Source organism: Thamnophis elegans, chromosome Z (assembly GCF_009769535.1).
Source record: "Thamnophis elegans isolate rThaEle1 chromosome Z, rThaEle1.pri, whole genome shotgun sequence".
In the NCBI taxonomy this organism is placed as follows: domain Eukaryota; kingdom Metazoa; phylum Chordata; class Lepidosauria; order Squamata; family Colubridae; genus Thamnophis; species Thamnophis elegans.
In genome coordinates, this window is record NC_045558.1 from 8,740,557 (window position 1) to 8,763,385 (window position 22,829).

The following is a 22,829-nucleotide window of genomic DNA, read 5'->3' on the forward strand; positions in this document are numbered from 1 at the left end:
TTCTGAGCTGAATTCAAAAACCTTACAGTAGTTTCCGGATTGGGATATTGTTTTCTGTTTGATTATTTGTAGGTATTAATCCCTGCTTATTTGGGTGTTGAGTGCTGGAGAAGATCTGTTCTGGTCTTTTTTGTTTTCTTCTTAGCTTTTTATTGCCTCTTTTGAATGTACGAATATGGTTTATTCCAACCAGACAAAACCAGACAAACAGCAAGCTGGCTGGGGAATTGTAGAGGTCTGTGCATCTCAAAGATGCCAAAATTGAGAAAGCCTGGGTGAGTTAGTTCCAGCCAAGCCATCTGATGAGGCAGGCAGAAGCACCGCCTCTCCTCAAATTGCTTCTTTCCTGGAATAAACCCCACCTAACTAGAGGATGCGGGAGGGGAATTATAAGGCTTCCAAGATACCTACCCACCTTTCCAGCGTTTCCAGCAGCTGTTGATTCGAGAGCTTTTGAGAATTCTTCCCACGAGCCCAACGCAAGCGCATCTCGGATCTTCTCTCGCATCAAGGAGCCATTCTTGTAGCTAAAACCAATAACAATACACAATTTCTTTGATTTCTCCAAGAGGTTTCAGTCAGAATTCTGAAGCAACGTCGTTTTATTATTTGGCACTAGAAAATCAGAAAGTACTTGCAGAGATGCCAAGTAGCTGCGTGGATCTGAAGAAAAAAGCTTATTTTCACAAATATATACCGTGTTTCCCTGAAATGAGCACTTGGCCTTATTTTTGGGGAGGTCTTATTATTTTTGAGGTGCAGGAGGCGGCGAGCATGGTCGCCTCATGGCTGCTGCTGTGTTGCAATAGTTTCAGGAAGGGCTTATTTTCAGGGGAGGGCTTATTTTAGCGTGTACGGTCAAAAGCCCGATTGGGCTTATTATCCAGGGAGGTCTTATTTTCAGGGAAACGGTATATATTGATACTAAGGCCAAAAGCTTCCTGATGCCTGACTTCACTGTGATTTAACTCAAGTCTGTAAGAAATGAAGGATTAGTTCAGGGGAGTCAAACTCACAGCGTCACATTGCCATCACATGACATATCATGACTTTCTTCCCCTTTGCTAAACCAGGGGAGGGTGTGGCCAGCGCATGACACATCCACCCCGCCAGCTGTGAGTTTCACCCCCCCCCGGACTAGATCCTTGAGTTTCAATTAATGGGATCCTATTGCTGCTGCATCCCAGGTTCCAGCTCCTATAATGCCCCAGGCAATAAGGCAGATGGTAAACTATGGAGATTTAACACCTCTGCAATTGAAGAAGATTGGACATAACCAAATATTGTCTTCTGTAACCCAATTTACTAAGTCTCTGGTGAGAAAAGATAATGGGTGCAACATTATTTTCACACACAGGATCTTTTTGCAAGTTAAAAGGGTTTAGGTGTCTTCCACTGCATTAGTAACAGTAGTAGTTTAGCTATCCAAAGCAAGAAAAATGTAATTAAACTTCTCCAAAGACCTTTCACTAATTTTTACAAATTAAGCATAAATTAATAAGTAATCTGAATAAATGGGTAATTCATTGCAATTTCGCCTGTGAAGTTATTGGTTTTTCCTTAACACAGGGGGTCTTCAAATTATAACCACTCATTTAGCAATCGTTAAGTTACAGCAGCACTGAAAAAAGTGACTTGCAAAAAATTTTCACACTTAAAACCAACCCAATATCCCCAGAGTCATATGAATTTTGATCATGTGACTGTGGGGATATTGGTTAATTCCCAGCATCATCTGATCACCGTTTTCAACCTTCCTAGCTGGCTCTTGAAAAGCAAATATTAATGGGGAAAACCATATTCGCTTCACAACCACATGATTTCCTTAAGAACTGCAGTGATTTGTTTAAAGGTTATAAAATTGGGTGTGAGTCACTTAGCAATGGAGATTCAGGTCCCAATTTTGGTCGTACGTTAAACATCATTTATATACACCTGGAAATGCAAAGATCTGTAACAGTGGTGAAATCTAATTCCCCCCCCCCCCGCTTCTGTGGGCATGGCTTGGTGGGAGAGAGGTCATGTGACTGGGTGGGCATGGCCAACCTTTTCCCCACTTTCAGCTATTTTTGTAGCATTTTAAAGCATTTTGTCCTTGGTTTTGTAGTTTAAAAAAAAAGTTTCTGGTGATCACATGGCTCAGCTGTGAGCCGCGTGATCATCGGAAGTTTTTTTAAAAGCTTTTAAAAGCATTTTTCCCCTGCCAGTTCACTCAAACCGGCAGGGAAAAATGCTTTAAAAAGCGGGGGGAAATATTCCAGCAATCGCATGGTTCACAGCTGAGCTACGCGATCCTCGGAAACTTTTTTTTACTACTAGTTCTCAGAATCAAGGATAATCGTCCCTACTGGTTCAGCCAAACCGAGCTGAACTGGGAGGATTTCACCCCGATCAGTAATAATGGAATGTTACATGTTATTATCTTCACTTTTGAGTAGTAAAGTATTTAGAATAAATTAAAGTGTGTTTAAATGTGTTTTCCTGTTGCAAGCAGGCATATCTTGACATGAATTCTTGTAGATTTGAGATGTTTCTCCTCAACTTTCTAGCCAATCAGACGGCTTTGGAAGTTGTAGTCCTTATTAAGTCTGGAAATCTTAAATTTAGGCATCAATGGCATGGTTTTGAGAAATGCCATCCCAATTATGGGAATTCAGTCTGGAATAGCTTAAAGCAGTCACTCATTTTCCCCCCAAGGTTGAGAAGCTGTCCAGGGAAACAGAGAAGTTCTTTTAATCTGTTTCAGACAGGTGATGCAGAAACATCTTGCAAGAGAGCCAGTTTGATCTAGTCCAGTGATGGCGAAACTTTTTGGCACCGGTGAGCTCGTCAGGGCCACGTTCCGAAAAAGCCAAACGTCTAGCATGCATGCGTGCACAACAATCAGGTGGCCATTATGCATGTGAAAACCAGTTTTTGGTACGCTGTAGGTTCACCATCACAGATCCAGTCATTAAGACACCAAGCTAGAAACCAGGAGACTGTGAGTTCTAATCCTTCCTTGGCCTGAACGCTGCCTAGGTTACTTTGGGCCAATCCAGAGGTGGTATTCAGCCGGTTTGGATCGGTTCATCGGAACCAGAAGCGGAAATCCCCACCCACCTGTCCCGGCTCAGTGCCATTCTATTTAGGCACGTTTTTGAGGCGAGGTGCATGTGTGGAAGGCACGCACATGGGCAAAGTACCGTATTTTTCGGAGTAAAAGACGCCACTTTTTTCCTCAAAAAAGAGGCTGAAAAACTGGTTGAGTCTTATACATCGAATAAAGCATTTTTTGCCTCCTGAAACCCTTCCCACTTCACAAAATGGCCGTGCAGAGAATTATGGAGGCTTTCAGAGAGCTCCTGGGGGCTGGGGAGGGCAGAAATGAGCAAAAAAAGGGCCATTTTTGCCCCCCCCAGCTCCCAGCAGCACTCTATAAGCCTCCATAAGGCTATGCATACAATTTTTTTGACCCCCCCAAAAAAATTTGTGAAAAACTGCTTGTGTTTTGCTCGGTTTTGGGCCCTACCCCACCCCCGGGAGCACTCTGCAAGGCCCCCCCCCCGCAAGGCTATTCATGCCTTTTTAAAAAAAAAGGGCCCATTTTTACAAAAAACAGGCCATTTTTGCGGGGATTTGCAGAGTGCAAAAACTTTTCTTTTTCTTTTGCAAAGCTCTTTAACTGATTGATGAGAACTGAAAATTGATTGAGTGCTGTGCCAGCAGAAACAAAATCTTAGGTGCTGCAGATGGTCAGCGATTTCCTTCTCCAGCACATGGATAAATACATTTGGAAACATCTACCTACTTACCTACTCTCTCTCCCCCCCACCTACCTACTGTATTTTTCTCTCTCTCCCTCCATCTATCTACTTACTTACCTACCTACCTACTCTCTCCCTCTCTCTCTATCTACTGTATTTCTCTCTCTCTGTCCCTCTACCTACCAACCTACCTACTCTCTCCCTCTCTCCCTACCTATCTTCTGTATTTCTCTCTCTATATATATGTGTGTGTGTGTGTGTGTGTGTGTGTTTGTTTGTTTTTCACGGGTGTTAGTATGTAAAATCTCTCGCCAAGACACTTCCAATTTTACATGGGGGAAAACCCGAATTACCAAATATCTACATCCATCTATCTATCCATCTATCTATCTATCTATCTATCTATCTATCTATCTATCTATCTATCTATCTATCTATCTAACTAACTATCATATATATATATATATATATATATATATATATATATATATATATATATATATATATATATATATATATATTTCTCTAGATATATATCTCTACCTACTTAACTACCTACCTACACACTCTCTCCCTACCTACCTACTGTATTTCTCTATCTCTCTATCACTTTATCTACCTACCTACCTACCTACCTACCTACTTACTCTCTCTCTCTCCCTACCTACTATATTTCTCTCTCTTTCTCTCTCTCTCTATCCCTCTATCTACCTACCTCCTTTTTTAAAAAATGCTTCTTCAAAACCTTGGTGCGTCTTATACTTCAGTGCATCTTATACTCTGAAAAATATGGTACATGCACGGAAGGCCAGGCACATGCGTGGAAGGGGTGTGTGCGCCCGTGAAGAATATGGGTATGTGCAGGGCAAACCGGTGATAACAAATGTAAAATCCACAACTGGGCCAATCAGGAGACGATAAGCTGGCTAAGTGATTTGGGGGCAATCACCAGGAGACTGTTGAGTTCTAGACCCTTCTTAACCACGAAAGTCAAATGAATAATTTTGGGCCAATCACAAGAAGATGGTGAATTCTAATCCCACCCTAAGCATGAAAGCCAGTTGGGTGATCTTGGGGCAGCCCTCTCTCTGTCAACCCAACCTATGTCATAGAGTTCAGTGAACAAAATAGGAGGAGAATGATGTATTAGATTTGCTCACAACCTTGAGTTATTTATTAATATAAGGCTGGATTTTAAAAATCTAAATAAATAAAAATAAAACTTTAAAGTAGATTTTGAAAATAAAATCTGAAACATTAAAGAACTAGAAAAAGTGACACAAATTTTGATTTTTATCAGGCTAATCTGATACATCATACAGTAGAAGGCACGCACCAAAGTAGGGCCATAAATGCTTGTGAATCAACTGGATTACAGAAAATGTGGCCTTCCAGAGCAGGGCGTGGCTCTTTAATCCAGAGAAACAGGGTATCACTCGTGCCGAGGCTAATCTGGGGAAGAAAATAATCAAGGTATTAGCAGAAAAACATAAAAAGCAATACAGGAATTAAATCAAACCCATTTATTTGCCCTGCTAATTATCTTTAAATTACACATTGCAGCAATTGAATTCTTGTGAAATTGACTTTGCTTGCCAGCTTTATATGAAACATAGAGCGGGGGGAGGGGGGAATTATAATAGACTCTAAGGATTTATTGTGGAAAATTCATGGGTACATAATCCTCAATGACCAAGAACAACGTCAGCTGGTAACTAAAGTGGCACTCCGATCACATACCAACAAGCAAGCTTCCTCATCACTTATACACGTCATTCTCGATTTATAACAATTCATTTAGAGACTGCTTGAAGTGACAATGACACTGAGAAAAGAGACTTATGGGTGTTTTTCACCCATCTAACCACCGTTGCAGCATCCTCATGGTCATGTGATGAAAATTCAGATGTTCGGCAATTGACTCATACTTCTGACAGTTGCAGTGATCCCCTTTTGTGATCTTCTGACAAGCAAAGTCAGTTGAGGAAGCCAGATTCATTTAACAACCCTGTTACTAACTTAACAACTGCAGTGATTCACTTAACTACTGCGGCAAGAAAGGTCATAAAATGAGGCAAAACCCATTTATCAACTGTCTCAAACAGTGGCGGGATTCAAAAATTTTTTACTACTGCCTCTGTGGGTGTGGTTTGGTGGGCATTGCATGGCTTGGTGGGTGTGGCTTAGTGGGCGTGGCAGGGGAATGATACTGCAAAATCTCCACTTCCTCCCGATCAGCTTGGACTTGGGAGGTAGAGAATAGATGGGGGAGTGGCCAGCCAGAGGTGGTATTTACCAGTTCTCCAAACTACTCAAAATTTCCGCTACCGGTTTTCTGGAACTGGTCAGAACCTGCTGAATACCACCTCTGGTCTCAAAAAATGGTCATCAATCACTTCTTTTCAGTGCCGTTCTAACATCAAATAGTCACTAAACAAACTTTTGTAAGCCAAGGATATCCATAAATGAATAACGATAATGAATTAATAGGCAGCACGTGACAAAGCAGATGCCACTCATCAGCAAGGAAAGGTATTAGGGGCAGGCCTGCATCAATTCCACCAAAATCGATGGGATCCGAATCCAGAGGTGCTTTCTAAGCCTCAAGATAGCATGGATCTCAAGATTCCTAATCCAGTTAACAATATGAATATTAGTTAATGAAGTTGGTGACACCTACTGCTATGTCTCCTTCAGAAAGTCTCATTCCAGCCAGAGATGCTGAAAATGCAAAGAAGGAAGTTCAATTAACGAATAGACTATGCAAAGTATTCAAACAAGAAAAACACCCACTCGGAACCCTCTCGGAGACCGGTAAGACTGAAATAATCAATTATCAGTTCTAGTAATTCTGGTACAGGGATGGCTAAGCTTTTCTGGACCTAGTGCCCAAAGCGCATGCAAATGTGTGTGTGCGCGCGCCTGAACCCCCAAAATGCAATGCGTCCCACACACATGCTCCCCTCATGCCCCCCCCGGACATGCGTGGCAGACTAGCTGGCCGGCGGGAGGCATGCACGCATGCACAGCAGAGCTGAACTGGGATGACGCCCTGCGTGCCCACAGAGAGACCGCTGCGTGGCACCTCTGGCATGTGTGCCATAGGTTACCCATCATGGTTGTAGTAGGAGCTAAGTACAGGTAGTTTTCAACTTACAATCATTTGTTTGTAAGATAATTACAACTTACTCCTATAACTTCAAATATTTGAAGTTACATCTGAAGTTAGAGCAGTACTGAAAAAATTAACTCATGACTGGCTGTTCACAGTCACCTAATCAAACTTTGGACACTTGGCCCAAAGGTGTTTTTCAATTGGACTTTCTGGTCTTTGTTTGAAGACATTTAGCTTCTCATCCAAGAAGCTTCTTCAGCTCTGAAGCTCTTCTTTTTGGATGAAAAGCAAAACATCTTCAAAGAAAGACAAAGTAAGTCCAGTTGCCTCTTGAAAAAGCACCTTTGGGACAACTGTGACCTGGATGACTGAGAATCTCCATACACCTTCGGACACTTGGTAATCAGGATATATTTACAACTGCTGGAGTCTCCGAGGGTCATGTGATCACTATTTGCAACCTTCCTAGATGGCTTCCAATAAAGCAAAGTCAAAAGGAAAGCTAGGTTCACTTAACAACCATAGATTCATTTAACAACTGTAGTGACTGATTTAAGAACCATGGCCAAAAAAAGGTCATAAAATCAGATGCGACTCACTGAACAACTGTCTTGCTTAGCAATGGAAATTCTGGTGCCAGCTTTGTTGTAAGTTGAGAACTACCTGTAGATCTTTCCTCTTTGAAGGGCTGCATTGCATTAAATTAAATTAAAATACCAAGGTTTCTCCAACTAAATGTCTGCTTTAACACATGGTTGAAGAAATTATTCATGCAGAATTTTTTTTTCCTAAGGGATAATTATACAGACATTTCACCTGCTTTCTCAAGATAAAACTGAACAAAAAATAAAAGTTCCTTGCTTCAGAATTTTAAGCCTCCTTACCTGGATTGTCTCCAGTAAATGCTACTATTTTGCAGGAAGGATTAAATCCAAAGCGTTCAGTGTAATAGGGTGAAATTAAACCCTAAAGAATGAAATTTAACAATTATTTTTAAAAAATAAATAAATGATATATCTATTTGGTTTCAGAACAACACATTTTGAACAGAAAAACCAAGTCTCCCCTTCAAAGAATGTTGGGACTTTCCCTTCCAGGGTAACAGTTTCCCAAATCCCTTGGAAGAAAGTCAAAATGACTCTGGCAGTTTGAATTCACAAAAGATTAAATATGTTTTTATTTCCTTATTACAGGAAACCAGACAGTTGGGTTGTTTTGTTTTTGTTTTTTAAATCTGGTTTGTTTTTCAGCAAACTTAACAGTCTTGGAAACATTCATTTCCAAAACAATGCTCAACCACCCTAATGTTGAAACAGAGGCTCTCTCATCCAGTCATTATAAAACATTGTTCTCATTAAGCAAAGGTGGGTGGGTGGATCGATGGATAAATAAGAAGGATGAGTGTATGGGTGGGATGGATAGATGGGATGGGTGGGTGGGTGGGTGGAGGGATGAAATGGAATCGGGTGGTCAATAGAGGGATGGATGGAAGCTTGGGTGGATGGATGGATCAGTGGGTCACTGGGTGGATGGATGATATAGGATGGAATGAGATAGATGGAGGGAGGGATAGAGGGATGAGTGGGTGGATGGATGGATGAATAATGGGTCAATTGGTCAATGGGTGGATGGGATGGGATAGATGGGTCAGTGAGTTAGTCGGTCAATGGATGAGTGAATGCATTGGATGGGATGGGATGGGAGGGAGGGATGGGTCAGTCAGTTGATGGGTAAGTGGGTGGAATGGATAGATGGGATGGGTGGGTGGGTGGAGGGATAAGATGGAATGAGATGGTCAATAGATAGAGGGATGGAGGGTTGAATGGGTGGATGAATGAATAGATCATTTGGTCAATGGGTGGATGGATGATATAGGATTGGATGGGATAGGATAGATGGAGGGAGGGAGGGAGGAATAGATGGGGGGATGGATGGATGGATGGATGGATGAATGAATAATGGGTCAATTGGACAATTGGTGGGGTGGATGGATGGATAGGTCAGTGAGTTAGTTGGTCAATGGATGGGTGAATGCATTGGATGGGATGGGATGGAGAGAGGGAGAGATGGGTCAGTCATTTGATGGGTATGTATGTGGGTGGATGGATGGATAGATGGGATGGGATGGGATTGATGCATTGATATATGGATAGATGAATGGAAAAACAGGATTCTTAGCAAGGATCCATCAACACTACAAATAAGAAATGCCTGAAAATGCCAATAATTTTTCCAACGGTAAATCAGATGATCAGATGAACAGAGCCTGAACAAGCCATCTTCAGGAGAAATAATAATCTATGCCAGTTTAAATCTATACTAGGAGACAATTTGATCTACTGGTTAAGGCACCAAGAAAGAACCTTGAACACTATGGGTTCTGCCTTAAGGACAAAGCCAACTGGTTGACCTTAGGCCAGTCATTCTCTCATAGCCCTAGGAAAAAAGACAATGGCAATCACTTCCGAATCCTTGCTCAAAACCCACAGGGACTCATCCAGACAGTCACCAGGAATGAATATTGATTCATAGGAATAATAACAATAAATACGTAGCATAGAATTTCCCACTGACAGTCCAAATAAATACATGATCTACAGATTTTAATTCTGATTTCTCCCACTGTTACTCTCGCCTTATTTGTTCTACAGTTAATCATACCAGTATTTTGCTGGAGGGCATAGGTTGGTCCAGTTTTTTCCCCAATTCGGGTGCACAAGCATCTAGGCAGACTTGATTCCAAACTTTTTCCCGAATCTGCAATAAATTCATGCCGGATCCTGCAAGAGGAAAACATAATTCTTTTACAACAAATTCCCGTCAAAAAGTAATCTGTAGATTGCATATATGCAGAGAGCTGTGTAAAGAGAGAAAGATGAAAAACATATAATCCTAAAATTTAAATTCTGTACTTTACCATAACACAAGATTGTTCCTCATCATCTGTTTAATGTTATTATTGGTGTATCATTTATTATTATCAGACACATTCTGAAGCTTATATAGCAAGATAGACCTGAGAACAAAAAAACAGGTGAACAAAACAAAAAGAAACTGGCTAACAGGCCTTCCAAAAAAGGCATATTGAGCAAGATGACTGTTATTAAAATCACAGCAAACAAACCACATATTTTGCTTTGAAGTGGCAGCATTAAATTCCCAAGGAAAACAATTGAAGTTACAGCCAGTCCTTGACTTAAAACCACAACTGAGCTTTTCTGTTGTTGAGCAAGACAAAGGTTAAGTGAGTTTTGTCCCATTTTATGATCTCCCTTTTCACAGTTAAGTAAATCACTGCCGTTATTAAGTTAATCACAAGGATGTTAAGTGAATCTGCCTTCCCCCACTGACTTTGCTTGTCAAAAGGTTGCAAAAGGGGGTAACATGATCCCGGGACACTGCAACTGTCATAAATATGAGTCAGTTGCCAAGCGTCTGAATCTTGATCATGACCATGGGGATGTGGCGATGGTCAAAAGTGTGAAAAATGCTGATGTTACAATTTTTAGTGCCATTGTAACTTTAGACGGTTACTAAACCAAGTTTTTCTTATGCAGCTATTTCAAAGTAGGAATATTTCTACCAAGAAGCCTTGCCTAGTAGAATATAGACTTTGGGACAGGAATGTCCATCTCTAACCAACGCAGTTGTTAGATGAACGATCATGGGACTATGCCTGGCTTTACAATCTTTTTTTTTAATCCTGGTCGTTAATAGAATCATGTGGTTGTTAAGTAAATCCAACTTTCCCTATTGACTTTGCTTGTGGGGAGTTAGCTAGGAAAGCTACAAAAGGTGATCACATGATCGTAGGGCACTGCAATCTTAGTCAGCACATTGTAATTGCCAAGTGCCTGAATCACAAGGCATGTGATTAAGCAATATTTGTTGATGTTAGTTGCGAAGTTGTGTCTGACCCATCGTGACCCCATGGACAACATTCCTCCAGGCCTTCCTGTCCTCTCCCATCCTCCGGAGTCCATTTAAGCTCACACCGACTGCTTCAGAGACTCCATCCAGCCACCTCCTTCTCTGTCGTCCCCTTCTTCTTTTGCCCTCCATCTTTCCCAGCATGAGGCTCTTCTCCTTCTCATTAGGTGGCCAAAGTACTTGAGTTTCCTCTTCAGGATCTGGCCTTCTAAGGAGCAATCAGGGTTGATCTCCTCTAGGACTGACCGGTTGGATCGCCTGGCAGTCCAAGGGACTCAATGCAGGAGTCTTCTCCAGCACCAGAGTTCAAAGGCCTCCATTCTTTGGCCTTCCTTATGGTCCAACTTCCACAGCCATCCATTGCAAGTGGGAAAACCATAGCCTTGACTGTACGCACTTTGGTTGGCAGGGTGATGTCTCTGCTTTTTAGTATCCTGTCTAGTTTTGCCATAACTTTCCTCCCCAGGAGCAAGCGTCTAATTTCTTGGCTGCAGTCCCCATCTGTGGTGATCTTGGAGCCCAGGAAAATAAAATCTGTCACTACCTCCATTTCTTCCCCATCTATTTGCCAGGAATTGAGAGGGCTGGATGCCAAGATCTTAGTTTTCTTAATGTTGAGTTTCAAGCCAACTTTTGCACTCTCCTTCTTCACCCGCATCGAGAGGCTCTTTAGTTTCCTCTTCATTTTCTACCATTAGAGTAGCATCATCTGCATATCTGAGGCCGTCGATATTTCTCCCTGCAATCTTAATTCCAATTTGTGATTCATCTAGCCCCGCCTTTCTCATGATGTGCTCTGCATATAAGTTAAATAGGCAGCCTTGCTGGACTCCTTTTCCAATTCCTAAATTAGTGTTTCTGTGTTCAGTTCTCATTGTTTCTTCTTGACTCGCATGCACAGTCAAAAAATGTGAGGACTGGTCATAAATCACTTGTTTCAACAATGGAATAACTTCAAACGGTTGTTCAATGGATTTTAAGTTGACGGTTACCTGTACAGATTTTATCAAGGGAAGTAAGTGACTGCAAACCAAAGGTTACTGTAAAGGTCAAAGGAAACAAAATTCAATTCACAACCTCATAGCTACCGTATTTTTTTGGAGTATAAGACGCACCAGAGTATAAGATGTACCAAGATTTTGAAGAGGTACATTTAAAAAAAAAAAAAAAGGTTTTGCAATCTGCAGACCTGCCAAACTCTCTGCATGCCTCATTTTTTATGAAAACCAGGGCATGCAGAGAGTTTGAGAGGACTGCAAAATGCTGGGGGGGGGGGGCAAAAACGAGCAAAAAAAGGACCTGTTTTTCACAAAAATGGGTCTGTTTTTTGCTCGTTTTTACCCTCCCCAGCCCCCCAGGAGCACTTTGCAGGCCTCCCAAACCCTCTGCACGTCCATTTTTGCAAAAAGGCAGGGTTTTGGGAGGGCAAAAATGTGGTATTCAGTGTATAAGACGCACCCAGATTTTCACTCTCTTTTTGAGGGGACAAAGATGCATCTTATACTCCAAAAATATGGTATATATAGTGGGTGGAGAAGTCCAAGGCAAGGAAGTCTTTACCCATCTACTGGATCAATGCTCATTCTTTGATCTTGCCTGTTTTCTTCCTTTACCTGAGGTCACCCATTGAAATATCTGACCTGAAATCCTCCTGGCAACTAAGTGAATTTTTCTATTCTACATCTGTGATCCCTCTATGTCTATTATTGCCACTTTTATTTTTGCGATCCAAGCTGTAAAGGACTGGAGATCAAGAAAGGCTTAGGATAGAGTTGAAGAAAATGTTGGCAGATATCCTTCTGCCATGAAATTTTAACCGCCCTTAGCTGTGCTGGAGTTTTTGTGAAGTCAGTGAGAAGCAGCCTGTTCTGGACTCTTAATCCAATGAGATCCAAGCACACAAACAAATGTGGACATGACTTTGGGAAGATGTTCAGATGTGAGAAGAGTCTCAAAACTCTCCAGTAAAAGGACACTCGTCATGACTATCAAAAATCTCAGTAATGTGAAAGCGAGGTTTAGTTCAATCATCTCCAACCATAAGCCTTCCAGATCTGAATTAATTCCAGATTTTGCAATCAACTGTTACAGTCCCAGTGAATCTGAAGGGTTGCCACTGGACTGGAGGATGGGACTTAGAAAAAGGAAGGCCACCAGCACTCTTGGAAGCTTTCTTTGTAAGTGGAGGGGCTCGCTCACTCACTCTTGTCTCTAGTCTTTAGCAGTGAAGCCAAGTATTTGTTTTTCCATTCCCTTCTCTTTATCTCCTGCTTTCTCAGCTTCAGATAAATTTCCTTCAAGAGACAGAGAGAGAGAGAGAGAGATAAAGCGGGGGGGAGATGGATAGAAGAAGAGAGAGGAGAGAGAGATGAAAGGAGAGGAGAGAGAGAAAAGAGATGGGAGAGAAAGACAGATAGAAGGAGAGAGAGATAAAAGAGAGAGAGGCATTGAAAGAGAGAGATGGAAGGAGAGGGGAGAGAAGAAATAGATGGAAGGAGAGAGAGAGAAGAGAGGCAGAAATGGAAGAGAGAGGGGGAAAGAGAGAGAGATGGAAAGAGAGGGGAGAGAAGAGATAGATGGAAGGAGAGAGAGACAGAGGGAGAGAGGAGAAAGAGAGAAATGGAAGAGAGAGAGATGGAAGGAGAAAAAGGGGAGAGAGGGAAAGAGAGAGAGGGAGAAAAAGAGACGTGGAAGGAGAGGGGAGAGGAGAGAGAGATGGAAGGAGAGACAGATGGAAGGAGAGAAAGGAGAGACACAGAGAGAGGGATGGAAGGAGAAAAAGGGGAGAGAGAGATGGAAGGAGAGGGGAGAGAAAAAAGAGATGGGAGAGAAAGACAGATGGAAGGAGAGAGATAGAATGGGAGAGAGATGGGAGATGGAAGGAGAGAGATGAAAGAGAGAGATGAAAGAGAGAGATGGAAGGAGAGGGGAGAGAAGAAAGAGATGGAAGGAGAGAGACAGATGGAAGGAGAGAGAGAGGAGAGACAGAAATGGAAGAGAGAGTGATGGAAGGAGAAAGAGAGGGAAAGAGAGAGAGAAATGGAAGGAGATGGGAGAGGATAGATAGATGGAAGGAGAGAGACAGAAGGAGAGAGAGACAGAGGGAGAGAAGAGAAAGAGAGAAATGGAAGAGAGAACAATGGAAGGAGAGAGACAGATGGAAGGAGAGAGACAGATGGAAGGAGAGAGACAGATGGAAGGAGAGAGAGAGGAGAAACAGAAATGGAAGAGAGAGTGATGGAAGGAGAAAGAGAGGGAAAGAGAGAGAGAAATGGAAGGAGATGGGAGAGGATAGATGGAAGGAGAGAGAGACAGATGGAAGGAGAGAGAGACAGAGGGAGAGAAGAGAAAGAGAGAAATGGAAAAGAGAACGATGGAAGGAGAGAGACAGATGGAAGGAGAGAGAGAGAGAGGGAGAGAAGAGAAAGAAATGGAAGAGAGAGAGATGGAAGGAGACAGGAGAGAGATACACAGAAAGAGAGAGAATGGAAGGAGAAAAAGGGGAGAGAGAGATAGAATGAGAGGCAGAGAGGAGAAAGAGAGAGATAGAAGGACAGGGAGGGAGGCAGGGAGGAAGAGAGAGGGAGAGAGATATGGGCAAATCTTTCCCAGTAGGTGTTGCTAGTTGTCGGATGTCCAAAGAGCAGAAAGGAGAAAAGATAGTCAAACTGCAATTCCCAGAGGTTTATTTCTACCCTCCATCCCCATTGAATAAAGAAGCCTTAAATCTGCTCTTCCCTGGAATCCTGCCAGATCCCCAGTTCCTACTGGAAGAAATAGACACTGAAGCGTCATGCCAACTGGCATGAGGCTGGGGTAGTTCTCCTGCCACAGACCAGAAAGCAATTAGCAGGCAGGCAAATTGCCACGGGCACTTGCTCGGTCCAAAACTGAGGATTATGAACATTTTCCAAGCCAGGTGGGAGTTATTTGACAGATCCTATCTTCTCCTCTATCTGCAGGGTACAGCCTTTCATCATTTAAATGATGCCTCTTTTAAAATGCAGCCCCTAATAACCAGCTGAAACATTCCCAACCCAAAAATGGAGTTTTAAAGCTTTCGTTTGCCTGGGTAATTCAAAAGGAAACAGGAAGGAAAGAAGAGTACCGTATTTTTTGGAGTATACGACGCTCCGAAGTATAAGATGCAACTAGATTCTTTTTTTGGGGGGGGGGGGAAACAAGGGGAAAAAAATCTGCTTCTGCCTCCCAATAATTTGCCTCCTTGCAACAAACAGCAAACAGTACAGACAATATACGCTGTTTGCAGTATTACATTTCAGACTTGTACAGATTCTGTTAAAATTGATGTGGCTTTCTGGAAGTGTATGTTATTCTCTGCTATTTAAAAAAAGATACAATAGCACTGGGCCTCTCCAGATCAAGCATTTATTTTATAAAAAGCTTCTTCATTTTGTTAAACTGTCTAGAACAATAATAGTCTTTAAAAAACTAAGTCTATTAATTTGAACATCCTATAGGCATTTATAGTTATTGACTTACCTTCTTGCAGCGAACAGCCTGATTAGCACAGGGGAAAAAAAATCTGCCTCTGCCTCCCAGCAATTTGCCTCATGGAGCAAACAGCAAGCTTCACTTTCAGTTTCAGCGCCCTCCTGATCATCAGTTGTTTCAGGCTGCAGGGATTGCTAACAGCCTTTTGCAGCCTCTGCAAGGCCCATTTTGCCCCGTTTGCTGCAAGGAGGTAAATTGCTGAGAGGCAGAGGCCAAAGGGTGGGGGACAGTGAGGGGGTGGGGCTACATTCAGTGTCTGTACTCAAATTTTCACCCTCTTTTGGGGAGGGAAAAGGTGCGTCTTATATTCCGAAAAATACGGGTAATTCTGGAGACGAGGATAGAGATTCTTTGCAAGTAAGGAGTCACTTGAATGAATCTGAATGATTGCAGAGACAAGGACAAAAAAAAAAAAACCTACCCAGCATTATTAACAATTGTAGGATGAGGCCAAACAAAAGATTAGGGGATTGGAGACATGATAACAGTCTTCCAATATCTCAGCGACTGCCGCAAAGGTTCCACCACAAAACCGTGGTAGACAAAAGCGCACTCGACGAAAGCGCGTACGTGACGTCATCACAGCGCGACGAAAACATCGCGCTGTGATCGATAAATGTAAAAATAAAGCAAAAACCTTACCCTAACCCCCCCAAACCTAACCCTAAACCTAACCCTAAACCTAACCCTTAACCTAACCCTAAATCTAACCCTAAACCTAACCGTTAACCTAACGCTAAACCTAACGCTAACCCTTAACCTAACGCTAAACGTAACCCTAACACTCTAAACCTAACCCTAACCCTTAACCTAACCCTAACCCTAAACCTAAACCTAACCCTTACCTTTATGTGAATCGGCTTGCTTTAATTTTATTTTTATTTCAATTTTTAATTTTTTTCGTTGCGCTGTGATGACGTCAAATGCGCGCTTTCGTCGAGCGCGCTTTTGTGGACCGCGGTTTTGACGGGTCACGCCACGAAGGAGAGAGAGTCCATCTATTCTCCAAAGCCCCTGAAAGCAGGACAAGAAGCAATGGGTGGAAACTAATCAATCTAGAAATAAGAATAATTAATCAATCAGAGGAATGGGTTGTCTTCAGAAGCTTTGGGTGTTCCAAAACTGGATGATTGGACTAAAACAGCGGTCACCATTGGGTAGTCTGTCAACCACTAGTGGTCTGCACGAATATTTTGAAGAATGATTGGCATTTTTTATATTGCACTAAATACTATTTATATTTTTTAAATCATATTAGTGGTCCACGAGATTTAAAATTATGAATTTAGTGGTCCCTGAGGTCCAAAAGGTTGGTGACCCCTGGACTAAAAGACCACCAAAGGTCCCGTTGTTCTCTTACTCTGTTATTGTATAGAAAGCAGAAAAGAAAACAGGAATTGATCGAAAGGGAATTGATCCCTTATGTTTAACACAAGTCTCCGATCATGAAAAGGAGAAGCAAAGAGGGCGGGTGCCAGCAGGTTCTGATAGGTTCTGGAGAACCGGTAGCAGAAATTTTGAGTAGTTCAGAGAACTGGTAAATACCACCTCTAGCTGGCCCCAGAGTGGGGTGGGGATGCAGATTTTGCAGTATCCTTCCCCTGGAGTGGGGAGGGAATGGGGATTTTGCAGTATCCTTCCCCTGGAGTGGGGAGGGAATGGGGATTTTACAGTATCCTTCCTCTGGAGTGGGGAGGGAATGGGGATTTTGCAGTATCCTTCCCCTGGAGTGGGGAGGGAATGGGGATTTACAGTATCCTTCCTCTGGAGTGGGGAGGGAATGGGGATTTTACAGTATCCTTCCTCTGGAGTGGGGAGGGAATGGGGATTTTGCAGTATCCTTCCCCTGGAGTGGGGAGGGAATGGGGATTTTGCAGTATCCTTCCCCTGGAGTGGGGAGGGAATGGGGATTTTACAGTATCCTTCCTCTGGAGTGGGGAGGGAATGGGGATTTTACAGTATCCTTCCTCTGGAGTGGGGAGGGAATGGGGATTTTGCAGTATCCTTCCCTGGGGTAGGGAGGAAATGGGGATTTTACAGTATCCTTCCCCTGGAGTGGGGAGGGAATGGGGATTTTGCAGTATCCTTCCCCTGGAGTGGGGAGGGAATGAGGATTTTGCAGTATCCTTCCCCTGGAGTGGGGAGGGAATGGGGATTTTACAGTATCCTTCCTCTGGAGTGGGGAGGGAATGGGGATTTTGCAGTATCCTTCCCTGGGGTAGGGAGGAAATGGGGATTTTACAGTATCCTTCCCCTGGAGTGGGGAGGGAATGGGGATTTTGCAGTATCCTTCCCCTGGAGTGGGGAGGGAATGGGGATTTTACAGTATCCTTCCTCTGGAGTGGGGAGGGAATGGGGATTTTACAGTATCCTTCCTCTGGAGTGGGGAGGGAATGGGGATTTTACAGTATCCTTCCCTGGGGTAGGGAGGAAATGGGGATTTTACAGTATCCTTCCCCTGGAGTAGGGAAGGAATGAGGATTTTGCAATATCCTTCCCCTGGAGGGGGGGGAATGGGGATTTTACAGTATCACTTAACAACCAGCTTAGCAATAGAAATTCTGGTCCCAATTGTGGCTGTAAGTCAAGGACTACCAGTAGCCAGTAGATCTATGCCACTCTTCAAATCTCATATCCAAAAACTGTTCTAGATGATTCAGGAGAAAGAACACAGCACCTGCCTGCAATAAGCTTAAATAAATAGCTTAAATAAAACAGTGTTTCTCAACTTCAAGCTGAGTGGACCAACTCCTAGAATTCCACTAGCTGCCGAATTCTGAGAACTGAAGCCCATACATCTTAAAGTTGTCATGGTTGAAAAACACTGGCTTAAAATAATGTTTCTCTCGCCCAGAATTACATAGCAACTATCTAGTGCAGCCAAGGAGACCTCCCACTTCACCCCAAAGAATAGGCTGATTTAAAAGGGTGCAGATGGGTACCAATTCATACGCCTGCACACTCCAAACCACTTTTTGGAAAACAAATCTGAAGCGCTGAAAAAGCCTAATAAACCAGCCAATGTCAATCATGGAATTCTAGAAATGTGGACAGCGTTTTCTGCTTAATAATATGCTCTCTGGAAAGAGGAAGATAGCAAGGATAACACATAGCCAAGCAATTAAATAGATGGCTAACTCTCTTTTTTCCCCCTCCTCTAATCCTTTGATCAAATTTATATAGCTGCCCATCTAATGAGAACTGACTCTAGGTGGCATACAATAGACAATAAAGAATACTTGTTTATGAAGCACAGAAATGTTTTCTAAAATGAATACAATCTGGGAATATCTCGTATATTTTTTGTCAGATTATTTTATCTTCTAGCTGTAAGTGTGCTAATTGTGAGTAAAAACAGAAAGTGTAATGGTATATTAAAGACTAATCAAATTTAATTTTGCTACAACATACACTTGTGTGGATCATGCTCATTTTATCAGGGGGAGGGGCGATGGGAGAAGGAAGAGGAAGAACATGGAGAAGGAACAAGGAGGAGGAAGAATATGACGGAGGAGGGGAACATGGAGGAGCAACATGGAAGAGGAGCAGCATGGAGGAGCATGGAGGAGGAGGAGGAGGAGGAGGAGGAGGATGAAGAGCAACATGGAGAAGGAGGTGCTCCTTGGAGGAGGAGGAGGAAGAACATGGAGGAGGAGGAGGAGGAGGAGGAAGAGCAACATGGAGAAGGAGGTGCTCCTTGGAGGAGGAGGAGGAGGAGGAGGAGGAGGAGGAGGAGGAGGAACATAATGAAGGAGAGGAACATGGAGGAGCAACATGGAAGAAGAGGAACATGGAGAAAGAGGAACATGGAGAAGGAGGAACATGGAAGAGGGGGAACATGAAGGAGGAGGATCATGGAAGAGGAGGAATATGAAGGAGCAATATGGATGAGGAGGAGGAGTTACAGGGACCAGGAAAAAGAAGAACATGGAGGAGAAGGAGGAGGAATATGGAGCAATATGGAGAAGGAGGGGGAGGGGAGGAGGAGAAGGAAGAGGAAGACATGGAGGTGGAGGAATATGGAGGAACAACATGGAGAAGGAGGAATATGGAGAAAGAAAGAAAAGAAGAAAGCGGAGGAGGGGGAATATGGAAGAGCAACAGAGGAGGATGAAAAATGGAGATGGAGGAAGAACGTTAACTACAAGGAACATAGAGAAGAAATGAGGAGGAGGAAGAACATGGAGGAGGATCATAAAGGAGCAATATGAAGGAGGAGGAACATGGAGAAGGAAACCTAGAAAATTTTGCCCCAGGAAACCTAGAAGTCTTGAGAGAATTTCTCAATGGTTTGAATAGATAAATTGCAGAGATTCTTGCTTGCCTTCAAAAGTTACAAGCCCATAATCATGTGAATTTTTCCCTCTTGAGAACTGGAGCTTAACAATTGTTTGGAGAAGATAAAGAAGGGAGAAGGGAGAAGAAAACTCCAAATCCTGCAAATCAACATGATTATTTTCTTTCTAAATGTACATGTCTTCAAGAGCCCAGGGATATAAAACCCAGGATAAAGATATTTTCCAGTCTGACCAATGCTAACTCCTTGAACCACAGCATTCCTAACATGCTGGTTTCGTGCAAAATTGACAACTCTTCACTCATAAAGTATGTATGAGTTAAGAGATTGTTTTGGTCTATTACATCATCCCACCAACACCTAAAAGCAATGATATGGTTTTCCAATGAACAGGAAGCCAAGGAGAGAAAAGCGAATGAACCCATTAGATGCCTGACAGCATGGCTGTAGATTTCTTCTGTGGAAGCATGGAACAAATCAGGAAAGAGCTAATTAATTAAATTCATTTGATTTGCATGGAACAAAACTGATGATGTTTAATAAACTGAATCTTGTTTTACCCATCGTTATACTCCAGCAAGCCACATAGTAGGGTTGTTGTTTTTTTTAGTTGAACACAGGTAATCCTCGACTTATAACAGTTCATTTAGTGACCATCCAAGGTCACTTAAGGGACTTATGACCGTTTTTCACACTTTTGACTGTTGCAGCATTTTTTGGCCTGAAAAAGTGTTTACTTCCAGTTTCTGGTAAAAACACCTATTGCAAACAATAGATTCGCTTAACAACTACGGCATTCAATTAATGACTCTGGCTTTGCTTAATGGCCATGATGATTCATTTAACAACTTCTGCAAAAAATATCCTAAAATCAGGTCAGTCATATGATGACCTACTTAACAACCAACATGACTTATGACCATAGTTCCTGCTCAATCATGGTCATAAGATGGAACAGTGTACTCAATAGTATTTTTAACAGCATCTTAGTATCTTTAAATAGTATCTTTATTTACTATTACTACAGACCTCTGTGGATAACAATAGATACTAGTTTTTATTCTTATAAATGTACTTTGTAATGTTAGGTTTTTGTTTATTTTGAAAGAAAGTGTTTATTAATTAGGTCTAAATCTCCATTCTATCAAGACAAGAAACTCTCTGAACTCTGCTGATTTAAAGTTGACTAGAAGTGTCCAAACAGTGCTAGAAAGAGGAGCTTGGCATCTCAGCATGTTGAATGAGAAAAGGCAAAAGAAAACACAGCACATCTGTAACAAATCTGCAGAAGCCAGAAATTTTCTCATTGTTAAACAAGGCAAAATCTTTGCTTTGCTTTGAAGAAAGTGAAATCCCAGAGTCATATGCAAGCAGAAACTTCCCTCTATGATCCTAATAAAGTGTTGGGGAAAAAACCCACAATTATTATGCAAATAATAAAACTAACATATAGCAAGCTGATTAAGCAGTCTCATTAAAGCAGCTGCATTTTTCCTGAGCACATATGGATGTCTTCTGCACTGCTTGCTGCACAATCTTAGGAAAAGGTGCATTTGCCCTATTTTGTTTGTTCGTCTATCAAACTTGCAAGCAAATAAGCCATCTTGACAAAGGCGACTCTCAACTAAAGTTATGTGTCTGTCATTGAAGCACTCCTCAAATCATTTCCTAGCATTTTAATCTGAATTGCGGAAGAGCCCTAAATCAGAAGGAGACTGGAAGCATCATTTATTACTAATAAAAGTTATTAAAAGGCCAGGGAGAAGTACAGAACATTCATCCCCACTTTATCTCCCATTAATTGGCCATATCACCACTGAACTTGGGTTTTCGAAAATTTAGTTGCTTCCAAACTTAGCTGGCCCATCTCATGAAATCTGTGAAGACGTACAAGCATCCATAGCCCTTAGAAGGAAATGGTCTAGCAGGAAAAAATTAGGAACAGAGATAAATTAATTTCTAGCCCAACCAAGCTTTTAGTCACCTTCGGATGAATTGCTGCCGAATCCTTACATCAATACCTCCTTTGAAAGACAATTAGTTATCAAATGGTAGTGTAGTAGTGTAAATACCAGAAGTGGTATTCAGCTGGTTCGGAATGGTTTGGGCGATCCAACTGGTCAGTTGGCCCTGCCCACCCACTCCCCCTCTATCCTGTCCTTTATTTCCTCCTTTCTACTTCATCTCAATTGTGCGGCATAGCTGATTCTCCCCCCCAGTCGCTGTTCTCCTTTACCGTTGCTGATTTGGAAGATAAGCAGCCTGAGCTTCTAAATCCTCCATTTTTAGCACTGCATGCAAACGCTTTAGGCATGTGTGCGTGCAAAGCACACACTCATCGAACCGGTTGCTAAATCATCAGCATCCCATCAATGGTAAATACCCGAACTTTATAAGGAGTACTGAAATTATTCTTGATCAAGTTGGGTTTGCAAATCGAATTGTGGTGGGATTCCCAGGAGGGAGGGAGGGGCTGCATCCAAGAAGGACAAGAGACAGCAAAGTTTAGATAATTTGGTTGGGGAAAAGACAGTTAAGGAGGCTCTTCCCTAACCATACCAGCAGTCCTCGACTTACAGCAGTTCATTTAGTGACTGTTCAAATTTACAGCGGCACTGAGAAAAGTGAGTTATGACCATTTTTCACAGCTACAACCTATGTATCGGCGCCATGCTCAGGTGATCCAAATTCAGATGCTTGGCAACTGGTTCATACTTATGACCGTGGCAGTGCGTCCCCTTCTGCGACCTCCTGACAAGCAAAGCCGATGGGGAAGCTATAGGCAAGAATGAATAAAGGAAACTGATCAGAATGTAGAGGTAGTCCTTGACTTACAACCATTGTTTAGTGACCATTCAAAGTTACAATGGCACTGGAAAAAAGTGACAACCAATTTTCAAACACTGCACCATCCTCATAGTCACGTGATCAAAATTTGGACACTTGGCAACTGCTTCTTATTTAAGACAGTTTAGTTTAGTTTAGTTAGTTTATTTGTATGCCGCCCTTTTCCCTGGGGGGACTCAGGGCGGCTCACAACTCAGGGGGAGGGGAAGGACAAACAAATTACAACAAGAAGACAATACATCATTTAAGAACACACCAGTCATACCATTCGAGTGGGGTTGGAGTCTTTAACCCCAGGCCAGCCGGGACAGTCAGATTTTAAGGGCGGCGCAGAAGGTCTGGAGGGTGGTGAGGGTCCGAATCTCCACGGGGAGTTCGT

The 22,829-nt window shown here is 42.4% G+C and overlaps 1 protein-coding gene across 2 annotated transcripts in view; it reads right to left on the reverse strand.

Annotated features, from left to right (window-relative positions):
- XYLB (xylulokinase) overlaps window positions 1–22,829 on the reverse strand; it is a 155,589-nt gene that overhangs the window by 85,277 nt on the left and 47,483 nt on the right. The window contains exons 9-13 of one of the 2 annotated variants that reach the window (XM_032236989.1): window positions 9,523–9,641; window positions 7,746–7,827; window positions 6,427–6,467; window positions 5,083–5,198; window positions 416–527 (exon numbers count right to left, since the gene is read on the reverse strand). In XM_032236989.1, the coding sequence (XP_032092880.1) occupies window positions 416–527; window positions 5,083–5,198; window positions 6,427–6,467; window positions 7,746–7,827; window positions 9,523–9,641 (470 nt within the window). Of the gene's footprint in view, window positions 1–411; window positions 528–5,082; window positions 5,199–6,426; window positions 6,468–7,745; window positions 7,828–9,522; window positions 9,642–22,829 lie in introns of both variants that reach the window. The other variant, XM_032236988.1, reaches the window with a different exon arrangement.